Source organism: Tribolium castaneum, chromosome 3 (assembly GCF_031307605.1).
Source record: "Tribolium castaneum strain GA2 chromosome 3, icTriCast1.1, whole genome shotgun sequence".
In the NCBI taxonomy this organism is placed as follows: Eukaryota; Metazoa; Arthropoda; class Insecta; order Coleoptera; family Tenebrionidae; genus Tribolium; species Tribolium castaneum.
In genome coordinates, this window is record NC_087396.1 from 11,409,443 (window position 1) to 11,429,109 (window position 19,667).

General features: G+C 37.1%; 1 protein-coding gene across 5 annotated transcripts in view; it reads right to left on the reverse strand.

Annotated features, from left to right (window-relative positions):
* hth (homothorax) overlaps positions 1-19,667 on the reverse strand; it is an 83,022-nt gene that overhangs the window by 54,131 nt on the left and 9,224 nt on the right. For all 5 annotated transcript variants that reach the window (XM_015981556.2, XM_008197995.3, XM_008197996.3 and 2 more), the window contains 1 exon segment: positions 13,201-13,342. In XM_015981556.2, the coding sequence (XP_015837042.1) occupies positions 13,201-13,342 (142 nt within the window).

Below are 19,667 nucleotides of genomic sequence, written 5' to 3' on the forward strand. Positions count from 1 at the left end.
ACTCACGGAAAGTCAGCAACCTCGCAATCCTACATCAAGAACAGAACGATTTTCCCGCCATCTACTTCCCACAATTTACCCTAACGCAAAGCCGTTCCCAAACAGCGAAAACCTAAAAGGGCATCTGCACCAAGACTGTGTGTTCTTCAGTAATTTTTGAACAATTATGCAAAAGACAACAACACAGAGCCATCAGAAGGGACAAAGGTTTAGGGAAAGGGCCTTCTGGGCAAATTTTTGCACGTAGTCCGCTGAAAATCAGTCTGCAATTACGAAAACAGAGATTAAATTAGAATAACGACGCCGTTCGGGTCCGCAGCCCGCACTGAAACAATTAATTTAATTAAACGACACAAACAGCATCGTTAAAGAGACAGTTTCTAGTTGGCCTTACAGCATCGTTTTCATCTGTTTAAAGAGTGAATGGAGGGTCATATGCATTGCGACATATGGTATGGTACAGTTCGTGATTTTTGCATTAGAAACCCAGTGGTGCGTAGCAGCGACCCATTGTGTGAAGGTTGTTGCTGCTCACTTCGCAGCCGTGCCCTCAGGCCACCAGAAGACCCTCACGCTCTTCCCAGCTTCGTCCCAGGGGGCACCATACAACAATTATAGAGGTACGAGTGCCAGACAAACAGGCTATGGTGAAACAAATTTCGAAAAACCAGTCGTGAGGGTTACAAACAAAACATTGGCTTCGGAAAGTTTTATTTTAATTTTTGATAAATTCATCATCTCATCGGATGTTTAGACACGTAAGAGTTTTTATCTCAAGAGGACAATTTAGGACCAAGTGCACAGATACGTATCTGAAACTTTAGTTATAATAACACGTTTCGAGAAACACCTGAAATAATGTCAAGTGGCAGTTTATAATTTTTACTCCAATCAGTGTACCACAGCATCTACAATGGGGTTGAATTATGTAATTTACAAGTTTACAATCATATGTCAACGTATGGGCGATTATAAGAGTGATGCATTACTAGATTTGGTAGTAAAAAAGCAATGAGCAGTTAGATTGGAATAATCAGATTAAAAATATAAATCCTACATCAATCATAATCTGTCGACGTGCTGCGATTTGTAAAGTTCAAAAGCATTGAAAATCAGAGTCGCATAACACCAGGGATTATTATCGTGACAAAGATTTAAGTGAAGCATTTATTTGTTTTTAAATCTTTGTTTTCCAAATTGTATTTATCATTCAATCAATAAGCCATTTTTTCTCTAGTGGGGATTACAATGCTACAATGTTACGGTCCTGGCCTACGGATAGTTTATGTTTCTCCAGTTCCAGCGTTGATACAATTTGATAGTTTGTAGAAATTGGTGGATAGCTTTTGTCTGAACGATCGTGGGCAAAAAGGTGTCCTTGCATTTTTAGTCACAAAGGTATCTTTTGTGCGATGTCTCGTTTGGTTGAAAAGAGCGAGAGAGAAAAGCGAACGGAAAGGGTGGTGTTGAGGCAATTTTCAAGTTTCTTGTTGGATTCCCCGTAGCGAACCAAAGTAATACTACGAAGTCGACTGCCCTTCGGTCAAAATCACCTGCCGTTTACAATGCGGCAATAATTTATAGTGGGCTTGTAAAATAATTTATGCCCCGTCTGTAAATAACTACACGAGATATATTTATGGCCGGAGAGTCGTCCTCCTCGACAAGAGCCGAACTTGCTATTTTTACGACCGGCAACTCATGTCAATTGTTTTCATTTAAAGCCCTACTAATGGCCTGCCTGGCTGCCGATTTTTGGTGGAATTCCGAAAGGGCAGACACATGCCTCGACTATTTTTAAAAGATGTTTACTTATCGACACTACACGTTGTTAACAGTTTGGTGTAAAAGACAATAATTTCCTTGACAGATGTCGTTATAGACTATAATTAGGGCTGTGAGTTTTATGGCCCGAAATGGCAAATTGTCCTTCTTTCCTCGTACGAATCTGCAACGAATTATAAATGCTCTCTCGTCATTAAGTCACTCGATAAAACTAATTGGTGTAGAAGCTATTTATACACAAACAAGCGTTCATCTCGACAGCCGACTTGAATTTTAATCGAACAAAATAAACGCCAAATTTAATGGACTACCAAATTGAATTAATTCCACCAGCTTATGATAGAGTTTTTTATCGGAATGAAAAACGAACCGTTGGATGCATTTTGACTTGAACGCGGATTCAGTGTATGCTAATGGTCGGCGAGCAATACTGGAGTTCCTGTTAGTAACGGCAATGACAACCAGGATCGGTAAAACCAAGAAGTGCAATTATCCTATTACAGTAAACTGTATATTTAAAGCTGACGGCATTAAATGATATACCAATTAAATTTATGGCTTGTGCAGCTTCTTATTTCCATTCGAACTGCAGGCAATTTGTAGCGTAGTGGAGCTGTGCAAAAAGTGCAGCAATCATTTCCAGAACACAATTGCTGATTAGTGATATCCTATAATTAAGAGTCTTCGCTCGGTTTAGCACTAGCGGAGTGAAAGAACTGTGAGGAATGTCTTTATCCGTCACAATTTAGATTTATAGGTAATTGCGGATCCATAGGCGCGAGCCTGACGTCAATTGTGATATGTAGGTCAAAATACTACAGAAAAAAGCGTCGCCGCGGTGGAATTTTCCGAGCGTTGTTAATTATTTTTTAATCGCTGGCGTTGTGGAAGAAAGGGCAACGCCGGAGCTGGCAACAAGGCCCTATTCTATCAGCGAGCACAGGATGTGGATGCAGGTACACAGGTGAGCCGGAATGAATAGAATGCAGGCAAACTCCTTTTGTTGAGAGCCCGGAGACTAAACTGGATCGTCTTTGTAGAACGCCTCGCATGTATGCCTCGGCGAAGAAAGAACCTCGCCATTGTGTCTGACGAGATTTTGTGTAATTCGTCCCGGTACGGTTCTGGTTCCAGCGACTAATTAAATCAATTATTTCTAGTGGAATTCCGATAAAAGTTGTTTTTTCGGGGTTGGGAGTGGGTGTTTTCGATGGCAAATTAAAACCACATGTGTGCGAGCATTCTGTCGCTCCGGCACTCTGCATATTTGCTGGCATTAATTTATATCCAGTTAACGTGCCAACATTTTCAGGCGATCATTCTAGTGCCACAACCAAGATTAAGAAACGTCGTTAGAGGGGCATTCGAACTCGCTGAGATTATAAATCGGGGAACTTGGCGATCTTGTTGTTATGCAGGGGCGAGATCGCACCAAATAGAATTAAAAATTCGCAATTCCGCGCTTTTACTTCGCCACTCCTAGTTCGGTATTTATGCAGATAAGTGCGACGTACGGTGGCAATAACAGTTTCAATTTATCCCATTTTAAATAAAGAGGCATTATGTTGTAAGGTGAATAATCCGCTATTGTCGTTAAAATCTCGACTAATAAAACACGTAGCTACTGTTGATACCATTCATTCTTTGATGCACAATTATAACTCTGCTCAACTGTCGGCATGGAATTGGACAGGTTGAAAAAGCGAATCGCGTATTCAAACACAAATAACGATAAAAATCTGATTTGATATTTGGTCGTCTGGAATTTGTTCGGGGAGCAATTTCGAAATCCATAAGATTTCCCTTTCGCGTGCCATTATGGAAATGTAATGGTGGAAGGGTGAGCACTATCGGAAAACGGGGGATTTTGAAAATACATCCGTTACCACCATGTAGCGGATACACGCCCTATTGGCTGCCAGCGCAGCCACCCAAAAAACGCATTCCAAACGCAAAAACTCACACTTAAACCAACAAATCAATTACGGCCGCTGGAATGCTAAAATGTATTAGATTAACCTGAAAAACCGCTAGTGACTTTGCAGAAATCACGTCGCCCTTAATTAACAGATAGCAGCAGTTAATGATGCGTGAAAACAGTACGAATAGTGAGTTGAAACGGTTCTAGCATGAAAAAAGCCCGGTCGCGTTTTTCCACCGACATCAATTTAAATATTGCCAACATCATTGCCTGTCGATTATGCTGGGATGATTGCAGCGTCGTCTTCGATGTCTTGGACAGCATCGGTCTGACGCCTGTTCGATGGCTATCGTGGAACGCATCCCGTCTTAACCATGTATGGGAACGACCATTGTTCGACTAAACGAGAGAGGAGAAAAGTAAAATGCTGCCGTTACTGCTGCTGCAGCGCGAGGTCGAATAGCTCACACGTCTAAACTGGCATGCCGATCACTTCTTGTTGTCGTTAATCGTCACCTTTTAATTAGTCGGGCCAGTAAATTAGCAGCAACGACAGAAGACAAAGATGGACAGAGCAGAGGAGGCCGCAGGAATTGTCATACGCGAGGGGACCGAACTGAATATTCATACAAATCAAACTCCACGGTTGATCTCATAATAAGATGAAAGAAACTTGTAAATTGCTGTTTGGCTGGAATCATTGCGGTTTAAATTACTTGCAGTCGCGAATCGTTTGACTTACAAACTTGCACCAGCAGTCGTTTAACCTTTACGATGATGAAGATTTGTGGAGAGTTCTAGTTTTTAATTGTGCGTTTTGTTGTCTGGACTCTTAAAAAGTAGCTCTTCAAAATATGGTAAGCACTCACTAACTGTTCTTGATATATTAACTCAAAGAAATATCTATTGTGGCATTTTTTGTCAAAAGCAACATATTATATATGGAGTAATTATTAACGAATACGTTAGATCCAAGCTGTCTATAAGTTTCCTTATTTGTACCTCTCATTACGCCGGAACGGCAAGAAGCAATTAGTTATCACTACAAATTGAACCAAGTGATCTGCATGGAATTCTGAACTGGTTTTAGATATTTCAAATATTCAAAATGTTTTGGCAGACTTTTGAAACACTTCGTCTTTGTTATTCTTGGTCGTCTTCCATGTTTTAAAACAAAATTTTAGTTTTGAAAATCGTGGCTTACTAAAGATCGCGAGATGGCCATGATCTATCACAGAAGAAAATAATGATCGATAATTACTTTTACGTATCTCAATCAGACTAAAAATATTGCAGCTATAATTTCGCTAATTGAGTGATAATACGAGTATCCCACGTAAGTAATACAATCAAGAGAAATATTTCCTGAAAGAGATTGAAATGTCAATTAAGTTTATTGCACCGATTATAATATACTTAAGCTTTACGAGTTAATTCCAGGTATTGTAATGTCTTGCCTCTAGTTTTGAAAAAAAGATAAAGTTATTACAAATTTTGCGTGTATGGCAAATGACCTAAAAAAGTAATGAATGCAAATCCTGATGTTCGCGCTTCAAAGTGGACAAGCTGATAAAGCAAGCGATTTGCATTCGCATTAAAAACAAGGTACAGCTAATGACAGGACAAAATGTTGCAAGTTCAAGTACGTTATCACGGAATTTTCTTGGCGAACCTATTTTCCCGTGCTTGGCTGGTCACAGCAATGCGGAAGAGCAAGGGTTGTGGAGTGACCCGATGTCGTTTATTGTGCCGAAGAATACAATAATTAATGTGTTTTGAGACTGAGTGGCCGCCCACACATGCGACACTCGGCAAATTAATTTGTACTTTTTAATTGTGTCCGGTGCAGGTAATTCGAGTTTATATTGTTCCCTGGTCATTGAAAAGCGACCAACAGTATCAAATTGCCACCCAACTCGTGCGCTTTGTACGGTGCAAAACTTTACTGAATTAACAATTAGGCATTGTTCATCATCATTATCATAGGCCAGGTAGTGCAGCTGATTAGGACTACGAGGGTTCGGATTATTAAAAACCGGAAACTGCACAACGCACCAAATGTCACACGCCGATAATTGGAACGATGGAAAAAATCGACAGTAGTTGGTGTGTGAATTGTTAACGGGGGCGGTTTTGGCCGAAGATGTGGTTGGTGGGATATCGTTTTTATAGCGCTTTCGAATCGAGAAACAACAACAAAATGCACTTTTTTAACGACGAGACCGAAATGGAAATTTTACATTCCGGAGCACACGTTTCTGGCCTGTTGCTAATTATAATATTTAATTTTAATGGAAATTGTACTACAGTATATTACAACATAGGCAGTTTAACTGGATAATGGCTCAGCTGCTATTCGAACCATTAAAACATTTTACATTTCACTCGAATTAACACCTATGACAACACGTTTCTGCATAAATTTATCTTCACGCACTTCAGTTTTATTTTTGTACCGGCGACTGCATATGCTGAAGTCACTTTATTTTTCTTAATTTGATGATGCAGGAAGCCATTATTACCAGAGTTTTATTCAAATTCGCACGGAAAAATTGTGTAATTTGTTGCAGCATCTTTACTGTGCTTTTTTATTAGTGTGCAGAAATAAACATAAACAAAAGGTAATTATGAACAGATTGTTTTTACAGCAATTGAATTCTGAAAGTTTTGACTCACGATGGAATCATCACACATTACATACATGTTCGTTACTCGCATAATTACAGAATAATTGAATTATACAATATCTTCGTACATTTTACAGCAAATATCTTGAAGCACTAGGCAAGGCTTTTTAATTTAATGATATCCACCTCAGTCCTATTTATAACATTAATTAAAAATAGATTTACACAAACGTGTTTTCAATAAACTTTACGTACTACGTTACAATAAGAAATCCTTTGTTTATTAGTTTCTTAAAGACGATAAAAATATACAATTATTGCAAAATGCATTGGTTGTTATTCATTTTGGTGATTCTAACTCAGCGTTATCAAAAATTTTGTCAGGAATTAGCTGCAAATTATTCAATAAAGATACCACATGGCACGTATGACTTGTATATCTGAATTTCGAAGATACTGTTTAAATTTATAGGTGCTATTTTAAATTTCAAGGGAATAACTGTAAATTATTAGTTCGTAACGAGATAATGAGTTGGGAGAAGTAATTATTGTATTTTGGTTGAGCTATGTCAAAAATGAAAATACTGTGATGATTCATTTGGTACCATCATCTTCAAACATAATTGAACGTTCATTTTCTAATTACGGTTGCCATTATAAATGATGTATAGTAGGTGTTTTTCGCTAATCAGCTTTGCTGGCTAGTGCTGAGAAAATTGGGTTAGTTGTTGTTGATATTTTGCAATAGTTGTGACTGTAAATTGGCAATTTTTAACCTTAAGCACGTACAGATAAATCAGAGTCTTTTTGTTTTTAATTTGTTTGATTAGGCGATAAGGCGATCGATAAAGTGAACGGGATTAAGATATTGCGAAAATCTAGGATTAACACCTGATTAGAAATTCTGTAAATGATTTCGTATCGTTGCCTTGTAAAGATATGTCATCGTCATTGAATGACATCATCTAAAAATGAGTAGATTGTAAACAGGCGCCTTTTAGTCAATCAGATAAATTTTGCAGTACTGTGAACAAGTAGGTGTATCTACATACACATAATGCGTGTTGTTATTTTTTGCAAGCTTGCCAGTTTCCCACCGAGAGACCTCGCCAAAGAATGCGGTACAGAAATATGCAACTAATCGTCCTGTATATACTCTTGTAAAAACGGTCGATTTATAAATTCCCGGTTTAATAATATCACTTGTGTTTATTTACAAGGGGCTAGGTCGTAAATCATCCGCAAAGAGGGAGCCCTTTCTTTTCCAGGGCTGTCACCTTTCGGTCATTGGAAATTTACGGCTTGCAAGCCTATATATTTGTATCCCTTCCACCTATTTACATATTTCGATAAAGGATATCTTTATGCCCCAGTTTATTACTTTGTTACACTCTTCAACCGCACGGTTGTAGTGTCTCAGAAGCCATTAATATTAGTCACGTATAAAAACTGATTAGTTCCAGGACGTTTTACCCATTACCCAAATGATACATATATAATTAATGCGTTATAATCTTTCAATTACTGGGCAGTAAAACGCCCAACGATCCAAACTCCAATCAGAAACGCCAATAACACTAAACCGAGTGAAAAATTCCTGGACAAGCTCAGTCCGGTGTCGTCGGGCGTCCCATAGCGTCGCGGATTTTCAGGTACAAAGTGCGATTGTTATGCAGATGTCCGAAATTGTCAGTTAGTTTAATCGTTTAGGCCTTAGGTGAAGCGTAAACGCCAGGTATCCATTATTGTGCAGCAAGAACACGCTCAGAGTCGTGCAAGGGGGGCATTGTGTTGGCTCGGAGGCCCCCTGTACGCCATTGTGTTAGAGATGCGTACCCGATAACTGGCATGCTGTTATTGTTGGTAATTTTTTGGTGTGCTCGAGTGCCGTTCAATATCCTGACGTCACAGCCCCCCGCGGAGCGGCCGTCGAAATGAGCAACTCCGAGCCCGTTAATCTCCACCTAGGTGGTGCCCATTGTGGTAATTGCCCGATGACTTTGCTCCTTCTAATCCTTGCCTGTCATCTGGGAGTTAATCGGCCGTCCAGGTACACGCACAAATCTTTTCTCCGATTGTGTGCCCCCGGGGGCCACCACAATGTTGGGCATTTTAATGGCACTTTTAATTAGTGGCCGACGGATTCTCACGTAATAACCACGTGCAGGGTTGTTCTCGTGATTTACGGCCGGGTCTGATCCTCGCCCTTGGGTGCAGGAGGATCCCAAAAGAGTTTTATTTATAGGCGGATTTTGCAAAATTTTGGTGTGACGCGCACTTGGCAGCCTATTTCATGTGATTAAGTCCAATATTTATACCCCCGTAGGATGGCGGATGCGGCGTTTATAAATAGTGTGTCTCGGATTATGTCCCCGAGTCCGAGCTCCGCGTTTCGAAATGTCTTTTAGTGCTTTCGTCAACGCCAACATCTCAATAAAAATCACCATTACAAGTTTATAGAAACCATTAGCGGTTTTACGAATGCAGCGTTGAAGGATTAAATTACTTTCAAATAAACGCTTTGCATCTATTTACATTTAAAAAAGGATATCGTTAACCGGCGGATCGGATGGAAAGGGGCGAGGGCGGATTAACGTGATGTCTCAAAGACTCTTTTAATTGACACGTTTAAGCCCCGCACTTGACAAAATTCGGCTCGCACTAGCTGTTGTTTTTGGAGTTGGTCGAGTGGGTCAGGACGAGAAAAAGTCGGTAAGCCGGAGCCGCGTATCAAATTCCGGCATTTTTTCCTCCACCAAACCGATATTAATTTCTTTCCATTAATACCACATTGAGATCGTTTTTGTCCGAAACGTTTCGGGCCATGCTACGATGCAGAGAGTCTGAGGAATTCGAATCTCGAGTTTCTCGAGGCATGTGTCCCGAGGTTTCAAGGTTGCCTGAGAAAGACTCTTTTCACTATTCAACCAGGGGTTGGATGTGCCGTTTTGAAGGTTCACTGCACTCGCTCTACCCCCCTATACAACATGGGCTCTTCTCAGAAACACATCTGTCTCAACTTAAAAATATCACTAAAGCATACACAGATTTTTAAAAACGGACGAGATTAGCAAGGTTTTAGTTTTACGGCCTTTTAAGGCTGTTTGGCGTCGTAAATTAGCCCACACGTCGCATAAATTTTTCACCTAGGAGGGGACGCCCAAGACAACATACAACCAAACAAGACAATAAAAATTTGTTAAATCGGATACATTATTACGTAACTGGCTCTGACGAATTAACTCCATTAAACGCACTAATTAAAAGTGAATTTGTTATTCGTCCGCTTTTATTAGACCAATTTGTTATTAATTAAATAAAAAGATCATTTAATTAACGGTCGCCAATGATTTCGTCCGAGACAAATTGTGCGGTATTATATCTGCAGTCTGTTATGTTATGAGGGTACTTTATCTCCGGTTCTGATGCAAATGCGTGCATTAAGCCAAACAGAATTTTTAAGATGTCTGCTGGAAGATAGTAGTCTCCGTTTACCGTTCTTTTCACATAAATGACAACCACGCGTGATTTTCAGATTACTGTTTGCTGAGAACCATAATACTTGTCCAAATAACATGTAATAATAGTAATGATACTGTCAATTACTGTCACTTGCGGTGGCTTTTGTCCGGAAGTCGAAGTAACGCGGTTTAGCACCTGCTTAAAACATTTCGTGTTTATACGATTTTTGCAACAATTGTACTTAATTTTAATTAAGAAAATCGAACGTTACGTTACAGGAAATAAAAATAAAGTTATAAACAAGGACATAAAGACAGAGCCGTAACAGTACCTATAATGGTTAGTACTCAGTCGTGAGTTAACTTTTCACAACGATTTATTACTGTGGATATGATTGTGATTATTTCCACGGAAATAAACCTTGGTTTTGAATTAACGCATTAAATGAAACTGATTAAATAACTGGCCCTTGGGAACTTTTGCAGTAATAAAATAAATTTAGATAGATTGCAATAAGTGCTTTATCACACTGTACAAGATTACTGGCAATTCAAGAAAGAGCTACCGATTTTAGCGTAATTTAAGTAATCAGGTATTAAAAGGTACGACAGTGAGGAAGTTCCGAGAAGATGTAATGGAGTATTGATAAAGAAAATTGATTTGCGCAACTTTTGGTTCTTTAAATGCTGTTAAGTGTAGTTAGTTTAGTTCTAACAATAGCGTTTCGAATTCTTAAATCGTTCGAGTGAGAGTTTTAATTAATGGATTGTGTAGGGTAATGGCAGAAGTGGAGTACCAATTTATCTTATCAATCTTTGTTCGAATGAAGAGTTTTTTGAAGGAATGTTAATTTATGTTTTCCCAGAGCGTCTAATATCATTGTAATAAAAGGCCCAACGTGGAAAGTAAATTAGGAGCGTTATGCATTAACGAAACATGTTGAAGTGCTTTCGTTTGCTTATCACCAGCCAAAGATCTAAACAACTACAGCTATTATCTAATGAAGCTACCTGCCATTTTATTATCACTTGTACTTATCACTGGTCTCCGTGCGTACATTATTACGCATTAAGGCATTATGATGCTTGGTGGTAATGTCCCCGGGCACCCTCTGTTATTGTAACTTTTGGCTGGAGATCGACAAGAACCCTTTGTGGTTCCATAAACAAATCGGCCAATGATAAACAATAATGGTGCAGCACCGGAGCGTATTATCTCGTGAATCACTTAGGCAGGCCCTTCGAAGTGCGTTTAAGAAGGCCGGGGAGGCCCCATAACCATTACGGGGTCGTTTTACGCCGGTTTCACGAGCCTGGCGTACATTTTACGCAACGAAACGCCGTTTGATGCAACTTTTACGTTTGCGCTAATTTTTTCCCAGTCTAATCGACCCCTATCCGGCAATGATGGGATTTTGACTTTATAATTAGAGCCACCCTAGTTCTGTCTCTGGTTTTGTTTGTACGCACCCGTCGGATAAATCGGAGGGTATGAATTTGAATGCGTACGCTTTAACGAATTATAATGGAGGAATAAATAAATACAGTTAGGCAAATTTACACTTTCAGCTGCCAAACCGGGGGGAAAGAGGGACCGTTTCCTGTTACACGCAAGGGGAGCAGATCGCCACTTCCCAACTCACCCCCCAATTACGATCTTTCTCGTCCAATAATTAGAAAATAACAGATAAACAGCCGAACAATTCGATGGTTGTTGTGGTGAAGACAAAAAGTTGTAAGCCATTAAGTGTGTTTACATTAAACGAGAGCACATTTGTGAGTGTTTTAAAGACTAAACAAACCGAATTAAACGACGAGGCCTACAACGTATTATTTATCTCCGCGAAATGCTTCCGTGTCCAAAAGAATATCCCTGGCACCGGCTCAACACTCAGCGGGCAAATTTATACAATAACACGAAATTAACGGCGAAAAGAGCATTTCAGCGGCCACGTCGAAATGCACTTTACTCACAAAAAGATCAGAAAATAAACTTCAACGACAGCGACATTAATTCAAGACTTGTATGCATATCAAGTTTCAATAAATTTTCATTGGGTGAATATTAAATCAAGCGAACCTGTCATAACTTTACCAGAAACCGCTACCATTTTTTACGTGACCAGAAAACATTTCTTAAACGGAAGCTGAATTTGTAACCCAAGTTTTTGTTTAATTGAAATGGTTGCACCGACAAAAATGGAAAAATAAACAGCGAAATCTGTTTCCACTTGAACTTTGTTTGGTCTTGATATTTATGACGTTGTTTCTACTCGACATATCAAACAATATTTCCGCCAAAGTTCATTCTTAATCCTACTGTACTACAAACACCTAAAAAACAGCTCCTTTTTATACAAATTTTACGTGTTAAATGACAATATTTAATAAATTTAATTATTGTTTTTAGAACATTAATGACCATTTTGAAAACAATTAAACACCGCTTCTGTCGTGAATATTGCACCATCACTTAGCTCAGCAATTTTAGTTCTCTGGCAATGTTGTGCATGTTTAACTTTATGAATGTAAATTTGTAATAATTACTGTGACATTCTGAAAGCTATAATTTAGTTGAAACAATGTGGAGATCTTAAATATTTGATTTAGGTGAAAAACTTGAGAGGCCATTTAATTAGAGTAAAGAGGACAAGCCTTTTAATCTATATTTTGCTTCTAGCATTATTGCTTAGTCATGGTGTTTGGTAAGTATGTCCAATTTTTGCGATGTCTATGGGCTTGGTTAATTAATTCAAAAAAGCCTTCTAATTTTAATTCAATTCAGCTATAAGTAACATTTAAATAATGTGCGCCTCATAATACGTAATAAATAACCGAAAATAGTACAATGGCGAAGAATATCGCGATGATTAAATAATATTTTTAATAATAGGTATCATGTGTCATAAAAATGGGAATTAAGTGCCAGCTGTAATAAATAATGTATCCACACACAAGACATTTTCATGTACTATAGATTCGAGTTGAATAAAATTTAATGACAGTAACAAATCATGAAAAGTATGTTATTTGTTTTATTTTCATTTCCATATTATTCCTTCATGAATAGTAATCACGTTACGGCGTTTGTCGTACGTGAGGCATAATTAAAATAAATTGTCACTCTCCATTCTTCATACATAATTTTGTTGTGTGTTGTCTGTCCGAAGAGGAGCACAATTGCCAGGTTGTTGGTAAATAAATATGTGCGTAGTGGTCTCGGCCAGCACATAAACGATTCAATGCGTGTAGCCTTATCGCTATTTCGAGTATAATATAAATTCTGGAGATGTTTTACATGTGTTTTCGTGTTTATCGAACGCGATAAGCTAATCAAACTGATAAGGCAAAGTTTGGATATCAAATGTAAATAATGAAAACACACACCCGCAGATGGGAAGCTTACCTGTTTGGAGAAAACGGCTATGTCTTCGTTGAACGACTCCGAGGAGCAGACGTCTCCTCCCGCCACTCCAGGCTCTCGAGGGGTACACGTTGCCAACTCGCACTTTTCGAAAATGAGAGCCAGCAGGGGAAACAGCGGGTGACTGCAAAAGAAAATTACAATACAAACATCCATTCAGAAGAGTGGCTAAAGTTCAACGGGAGCCACGGATGGACCACCCAGGTCCGTACTAGAAGCGGATCTTTCAACACTGTGATGGGAAAGTTGTGCAGAAGCGAAATTTTTCGCCCAAGGGAAAAGCAAATGTGATTTCATGGTTGTGCCATTCATGCAAGTGATTCGAGCATTCATGTGCTCAAAATACTGCCAGCAAGATTGCTGATTTAATTAAATCATAGCATGACTTTGTTTTATGAGTGTTTATAAATGCACTTTTTATACCCGCAGTTCCAATAATAATTAATTGAACCCAGAAACGAGATCTCAGGTTAATCTCACATGCTATTTTTTGGATTCTGGTGAAAAAAATTCCAGAAGGACACACAATTTTTTTTTCAAAAGAAACTTGCTAATCAGTGGCATTCAAAATCTGTCAAAACAAACATAAACATGGTGTAACAAGTTTGATTTATTTGGTGAAAAAAGATAAGCATAAAACAAAAATATATTTTTCAATAAATTTCTTTATTGCTTTATCAATTTTTACAGTGATAAGACAATTAAATAACTATAAATTAACACTATGCTGAGATGTTTTACTTTTTGCAAATTTTAATTATTAGAAACATGATGTGAAATTTTCTTCAAAACAAATTTTTATAAAGTTGTTTCGAATTATTATTATTTATAAATAATAATACACACTCCATAGTCCTATTTGCTTATGAGTTGCAAAACAATTCTAACACAGTTTTCTTAATTTAATTTTTATCTTCGTTGCTATAGTTTAAACTAATTAATTAGACGATTGTTTACATTTCAAAAAAATCGTGATAATAATTGTCAGTACAAAACGAAACTAGTTTTGAATCCGTATCAAGTTGATTTTGGGCCCCCGGTCAAAGGTTATCGCATTATTCTAAAAGTACTAGTGACATCAACCAAACTCTTGAAAATTTTTAATCAAAACTACATGACGGAATGATGAAATGGCGGTTTTTGGTTCATCATCCTAAAAGATTGAGAGTTGAAATCGAAGAGATAATTAACTGATTAAAGAAGACTGTAAAAAAAGAAACACGTTGAGGACGCCTTGTACGGCTGTCCACATAAATTAGCGTTGCTATTTACATACTGCCACGTTATAAAATAATTTCTTTGTGACCTTTGTGTTATTTTTCGCTTTGAGGACGATAATACTGTCGTAAAATAGTGCGTACACGAGAAAATCCTCATCAAAACTTATCAATGGGAGAGTTTCAATCGGCCATTTGTCAATAAATAAAAGGAGCCATTAAGATAATTTTTTGTGGCTAATTGCATTGTAAACACGCTCGTACAGACTTATTATTTTTATTTTTAAAATAAACCTTTAATTTGACATCGTAAATTTGATTTAGCTTAATTTATTTACTTAGTTTTGGCAATTTGTTAACGATTTGATTTATTATCTACATTATTAAGCAGAATTCATTCATAATTAACATGTCTAGTACGCTGACCGGGCGCACGCCAAAAAACATCGACGTTTCGACGCATTACTCAAACCAAACGACAACCATCAGGGTGATCGATGGTTTCGCGTGAGATTTCCTACGTCCAAAACCATTAATTCTACCATTAACGGAAAATTTAAGCCGACACGGGATCCACAGTCACACGCACCGACACACAATAAACAAAAATACTAATATCCCGTAATGGCCAGTGAGAATTCCCAGGTTTGACGCGATATTGCTATGTCAGAATTTACAAATCATCCGTGTCACGTCGAATTTAAAATTAAAAATAGAAGCCAAATATTGCGGACGAGCTGACCATTTCAGACTGGCCATTCAGCTTGTAATTTTATTTTTAGATATCAATTTATTGTGGTATTTTTATTTAAAATAACAGCGATCGCGTCAAATTTTATTAATAAAATTAACGACTGGAATCAAACAAACGCAAAAATAATTTCTCTCGGAGGCAACATTGCTCAAACCGAAGTGAATGAAATCGCGATTTGCAATTGTGAAAAAACTCGTTTTAAATTCAGTTCATTGTTATCATCAAATGTAGATCTCTTTTATGAATGCTTAGATGGACAGGCATGTGTTCGTACGCGAACAAATGGGAAAAAAATTGCAATAGTTGTTGATTGAGAAACTTTTCGTTAAAATGACAAATCACCTCTCACGCAAAACTGTACTGTTATTTGTCATTCTTTCTCCAGGTACTGGCAGAATTTATAATAGTTGTCGACAACTTATCGCGTTTAGTGCCTCTGATGAAGTGACTTAAATCGCATTGTTTCTGGTAAAACTCGACGGTTTAGGTAATAAAATTTCCAGTTTTAGGTAAATATTTTCACGTAATTTTGCGGTTTGATTTTAATTTAAAAAATTCCGCGACTGAAACACATAGATTCTGGACATGCATAACTAAACTATGCTAAGTTGGAAAACTACTAAGGTTTTATTTTTTAGTGCATTTATAATTAAAATATTTAAAAAAAACGAAAAAATAATTTATGGAACTAATTGGTGCCAAACAATTTGTGAAACTTTCGCTAATTTAACAGGGCTGAGGTTTGGTAGCAAAATAAGCAAACACAAATGAAGAATTTCGTAATTTTACAAAAATCAGAATACTGGTCGTCAAAAAGACAAAATTCTTGGATAGTGTTAAGCAGATATTCCTTCAGAGTTTCTTTAGCATTATCTAACAATCTCTATGAATAAAATTTGTATCAAAAAAAAACAAATTAACAGGTAATGAATTTTATTGAATGAGTAATCCATCCATAAACATGTGATTTTAGTTTATAAATGTGTTTGATTGACAATTTGACAAATTGTTGTATAAAATAAATTTAAAATAGGTGTCCTAATATGGAGTCTAATTCGATTTTGTTGTAAACTTTTTATCTCTATCTGTATTTGAATTTCAATCGTTCTTAGCAAATTCGAATCAAGCGAGTGATTTAAATACTTTGCTTTCTTTTTAAAAGCATGATTAATTATTAATAACGAACCAATTTGCCCGATGTAATAACAAATCTTTGTTTTATTTTTTGTTGTATTCATGAAGTTCAGTATAATGTCGTTATTTATTGCAGCTAGCATCACGAAACTCTTCATTTAATAGCAGTTAATTTGAAATAGTGTGTCACAGATGTGTCAAATTAATTATCCGAGCATTAATCTATAAATCTCTCTTGTGGCAATATTTCGAACAAAAACCCGGGTGCTTTTAAATTACGACATTTCTTTTTGTGTGCCAATCAAATCCTTTATCTTGATTGCTGTAGGAAAATGTCTTAATTAGACAAAAGTCAGAGTCGGCCTTCGAGGAAATCACTTTCTCTGCGATTTCTGCACAGATGGTCCCTTTTGACGAAGGTCGCCCCACACACAGCGAGTCCGGTTCTGCGGATCCATTGCAAACTGGTGCAGGATTTCGGTTGTGGTAATTTTGCAACATCTGCGACTATCGCGGTTACAAGAGATCATCGTACAGAATTGGTCACGAAAACAACAACAACAAGCGAGAGCAAGTGTGGCCACAGCTATCTCAATCCTTTGACCCGTAAATTATCCGAGGATGGCACGCCATAAATAAATCGCTACATTTATGAATGCGTCTTGTGCTCAACGTTATTTGATAGACACCATTCAAGAGCTGTCGCGGGTTATCCGAGACAACTCTCGATAATGTCCCTTTTATATCGCTGTTTATAATACTTTTACTAATAATAAAAGACATTCCGTGTGATTTATACGCAATGCGAGCTTTCAGAAACGCGTATTTCGGATCCATTCATAAGGAAAAATACCAGAAGATTCATTCACGGTCAAACTGGGCTCACAATTAATCTCCCGGAAGAAAAATGCCCAGCAAAGCATTTTGACTCGAGATAAATCGCTCGTTAACTAGTCGGCTTTCCAAAAGCCAAGTCTCTTTGAATGTTTTGCACTGATAACAGTCTTGATAATCTTAAAATGTAAAATGACTCATGAAATAATTTTGCACTTTTACTGTATTTATTTTGAAGAATTAGGAAAACAAAGTGTCAAATAAAAGACGATTCATTTTCTTCTAATAACTTCTTAAAAGTGTGAACATAAAACTTTTATGATCGTTTAAAATGATTCTTGCTGGAATGCAGAATAACGATTTCTCCTCAATTTTTACTGCACTAAACTTGCCGGATATTCTCTTGTCTGATAAAAACATACGTCACAATGGAAAGGATCAAACTGTTTGTTTTCTTTTATTTGAGATGACAAGGAACCGCATGAGTGTGACAATTTTACAATCCGCTCCTCAAACATTGACGAAAATTGTTGCAACAGTGGTACCCTCTCAAATATTAATTAAACAAACTTCCGTAAAGTCCATAATCGCGGTTATTTTTAAATTCAAAACTTGGTTCATCAACATTTGCAACTCGGTTTAGCATAAAATATGCCACACAACAAAACCAAAGGACGTTCAATTGCGATTAACTTAATTACAAAGTACGTAACATAACACTTTCCGATACAATGTTATAATGGCTGACAAAGTCCGGTCGGTCCGTTTTTCTACGTAACGTGTCTTTGAAACTTCTCTAATAAAACTTTGACATCTCACAGTGAATTTTTAACACAACAGAAAGTTATGTTCAATAGAGCCAAGTGAGCGAAAAACTATTAATCGAACTTCCTTGTAGCTTTTAAAAATATATTAGCTAGCTGCAACCTACAATTTGAGCAGAAATTGATTTAATAGCATGGGAGTGTCGCTCTAAAGAGCAGTAGTGAAGTTTGTCTTCATCCTGTTATTATGTTTTAAAACTATACTTTTCTGTAAACTGTGACGCATGGAAAATGATCAATCCTCGATTCCTGGAAGATTTTTTATTAATTATCGAATGTTATTGAAGGAATCCGTTGCGGCCTTTTAGCTGCACCACATAGTATGACTATATTTAATAAATTCACCGGTTCGGTGCATTACACAATAATTGCTCCTCGACTAGATATAGATAATTGAAGATAAGTTATCGAGACATGTAGTCCTTTTTTAATAAAGAGGCAACATTTCCTCGTTATTATGATAATTTCAATATAAATTTTATTTTATTTAATCTGAGTTATTGGGGCAAGTCCGCGTTTCTGTCATTCTCTAACGTCTCCGTTATTATCGGATAAAATTGCGTAATTGCGAATCGAAGACCATTAAAATTGTTATGGTTTTATCCACAAGATGTACCGTTAAATTGTTTAACCCGTACATACCGAACCCAACAAAAAACACGCACTCGAGCTGAACCCCATTTCAACGACGAGCAGCATCATTTCTTATTTTCGCTAATTTATTAATTATTGCCAAACTTGTGCGAAAATATGTTCCACACTTGTTTTCAAAGTCGGCTCAATGAGAGTCAAATTGGACATTTATTTACAAACACATGTGAAATGCAAACTTCAAAGTTACCAAATTATATCTGCATCGCGATGTTGGTTTAATCACAGTTGTGTTTCAAAACGAACTCTAACTTGTGAATTATTAAACGACTTCCACTTCTATTTCTAATTTGGATGTTCGGTTTTTTATTTCGTTGCTGCAACGGCGGCAACAACGAACTTTGACAGCTTTTTTAAAGTAAAGAGAATTTATACCTCACGTTATTAATTGCCACATACACCCCTCACACTTTGAGATTTTTAATAAAACTATTCCTACAAGAATTGGAAATATTTTTCAATATTTAAGAAAATGGTTATCATTTTCGGGTTTGCTAGCTTATCACTAATTTGAATATGAATCCTAATCAATTTGTAATCTCAATATCTCGATGGCTCGTTTTTCCCGAGCGTGACTGTGCTGTACATAAGCCTTTTGTACATTATACGAGGTCAGTTGTTTAATTGTTGTCACACGCGTGCAATGTGGATTAAATCAGTGTCGGTTTTAATCCGTCGAAATTGAAAATCACGTCAATAAGTGTGATTTCTTTTATCCAAACACCCACGAGATTTATTTTGCAGTAATTATTATAATGTTGATACGGAGATATCAGTCATTATTATGATTGATTATTATTTGCCTGTGTCATTAAATGTATAAATGATATTGCTTACAAGTAATCTCCTTTAAAATTGAACGACTAGATTGAATTCGTGGGCGATAATGCGTCCGAAAACATATTTAATCGGCACAATGTGTTTGTTTTGGGGACGAGGGTGATATTTTCGCCTATTTAATGTGGCGAAAGGTGATCCTGATTTAGATCTTTATTTTTGGGGCTAACAAATTGGTGGACTTTGCAAAACAAAACG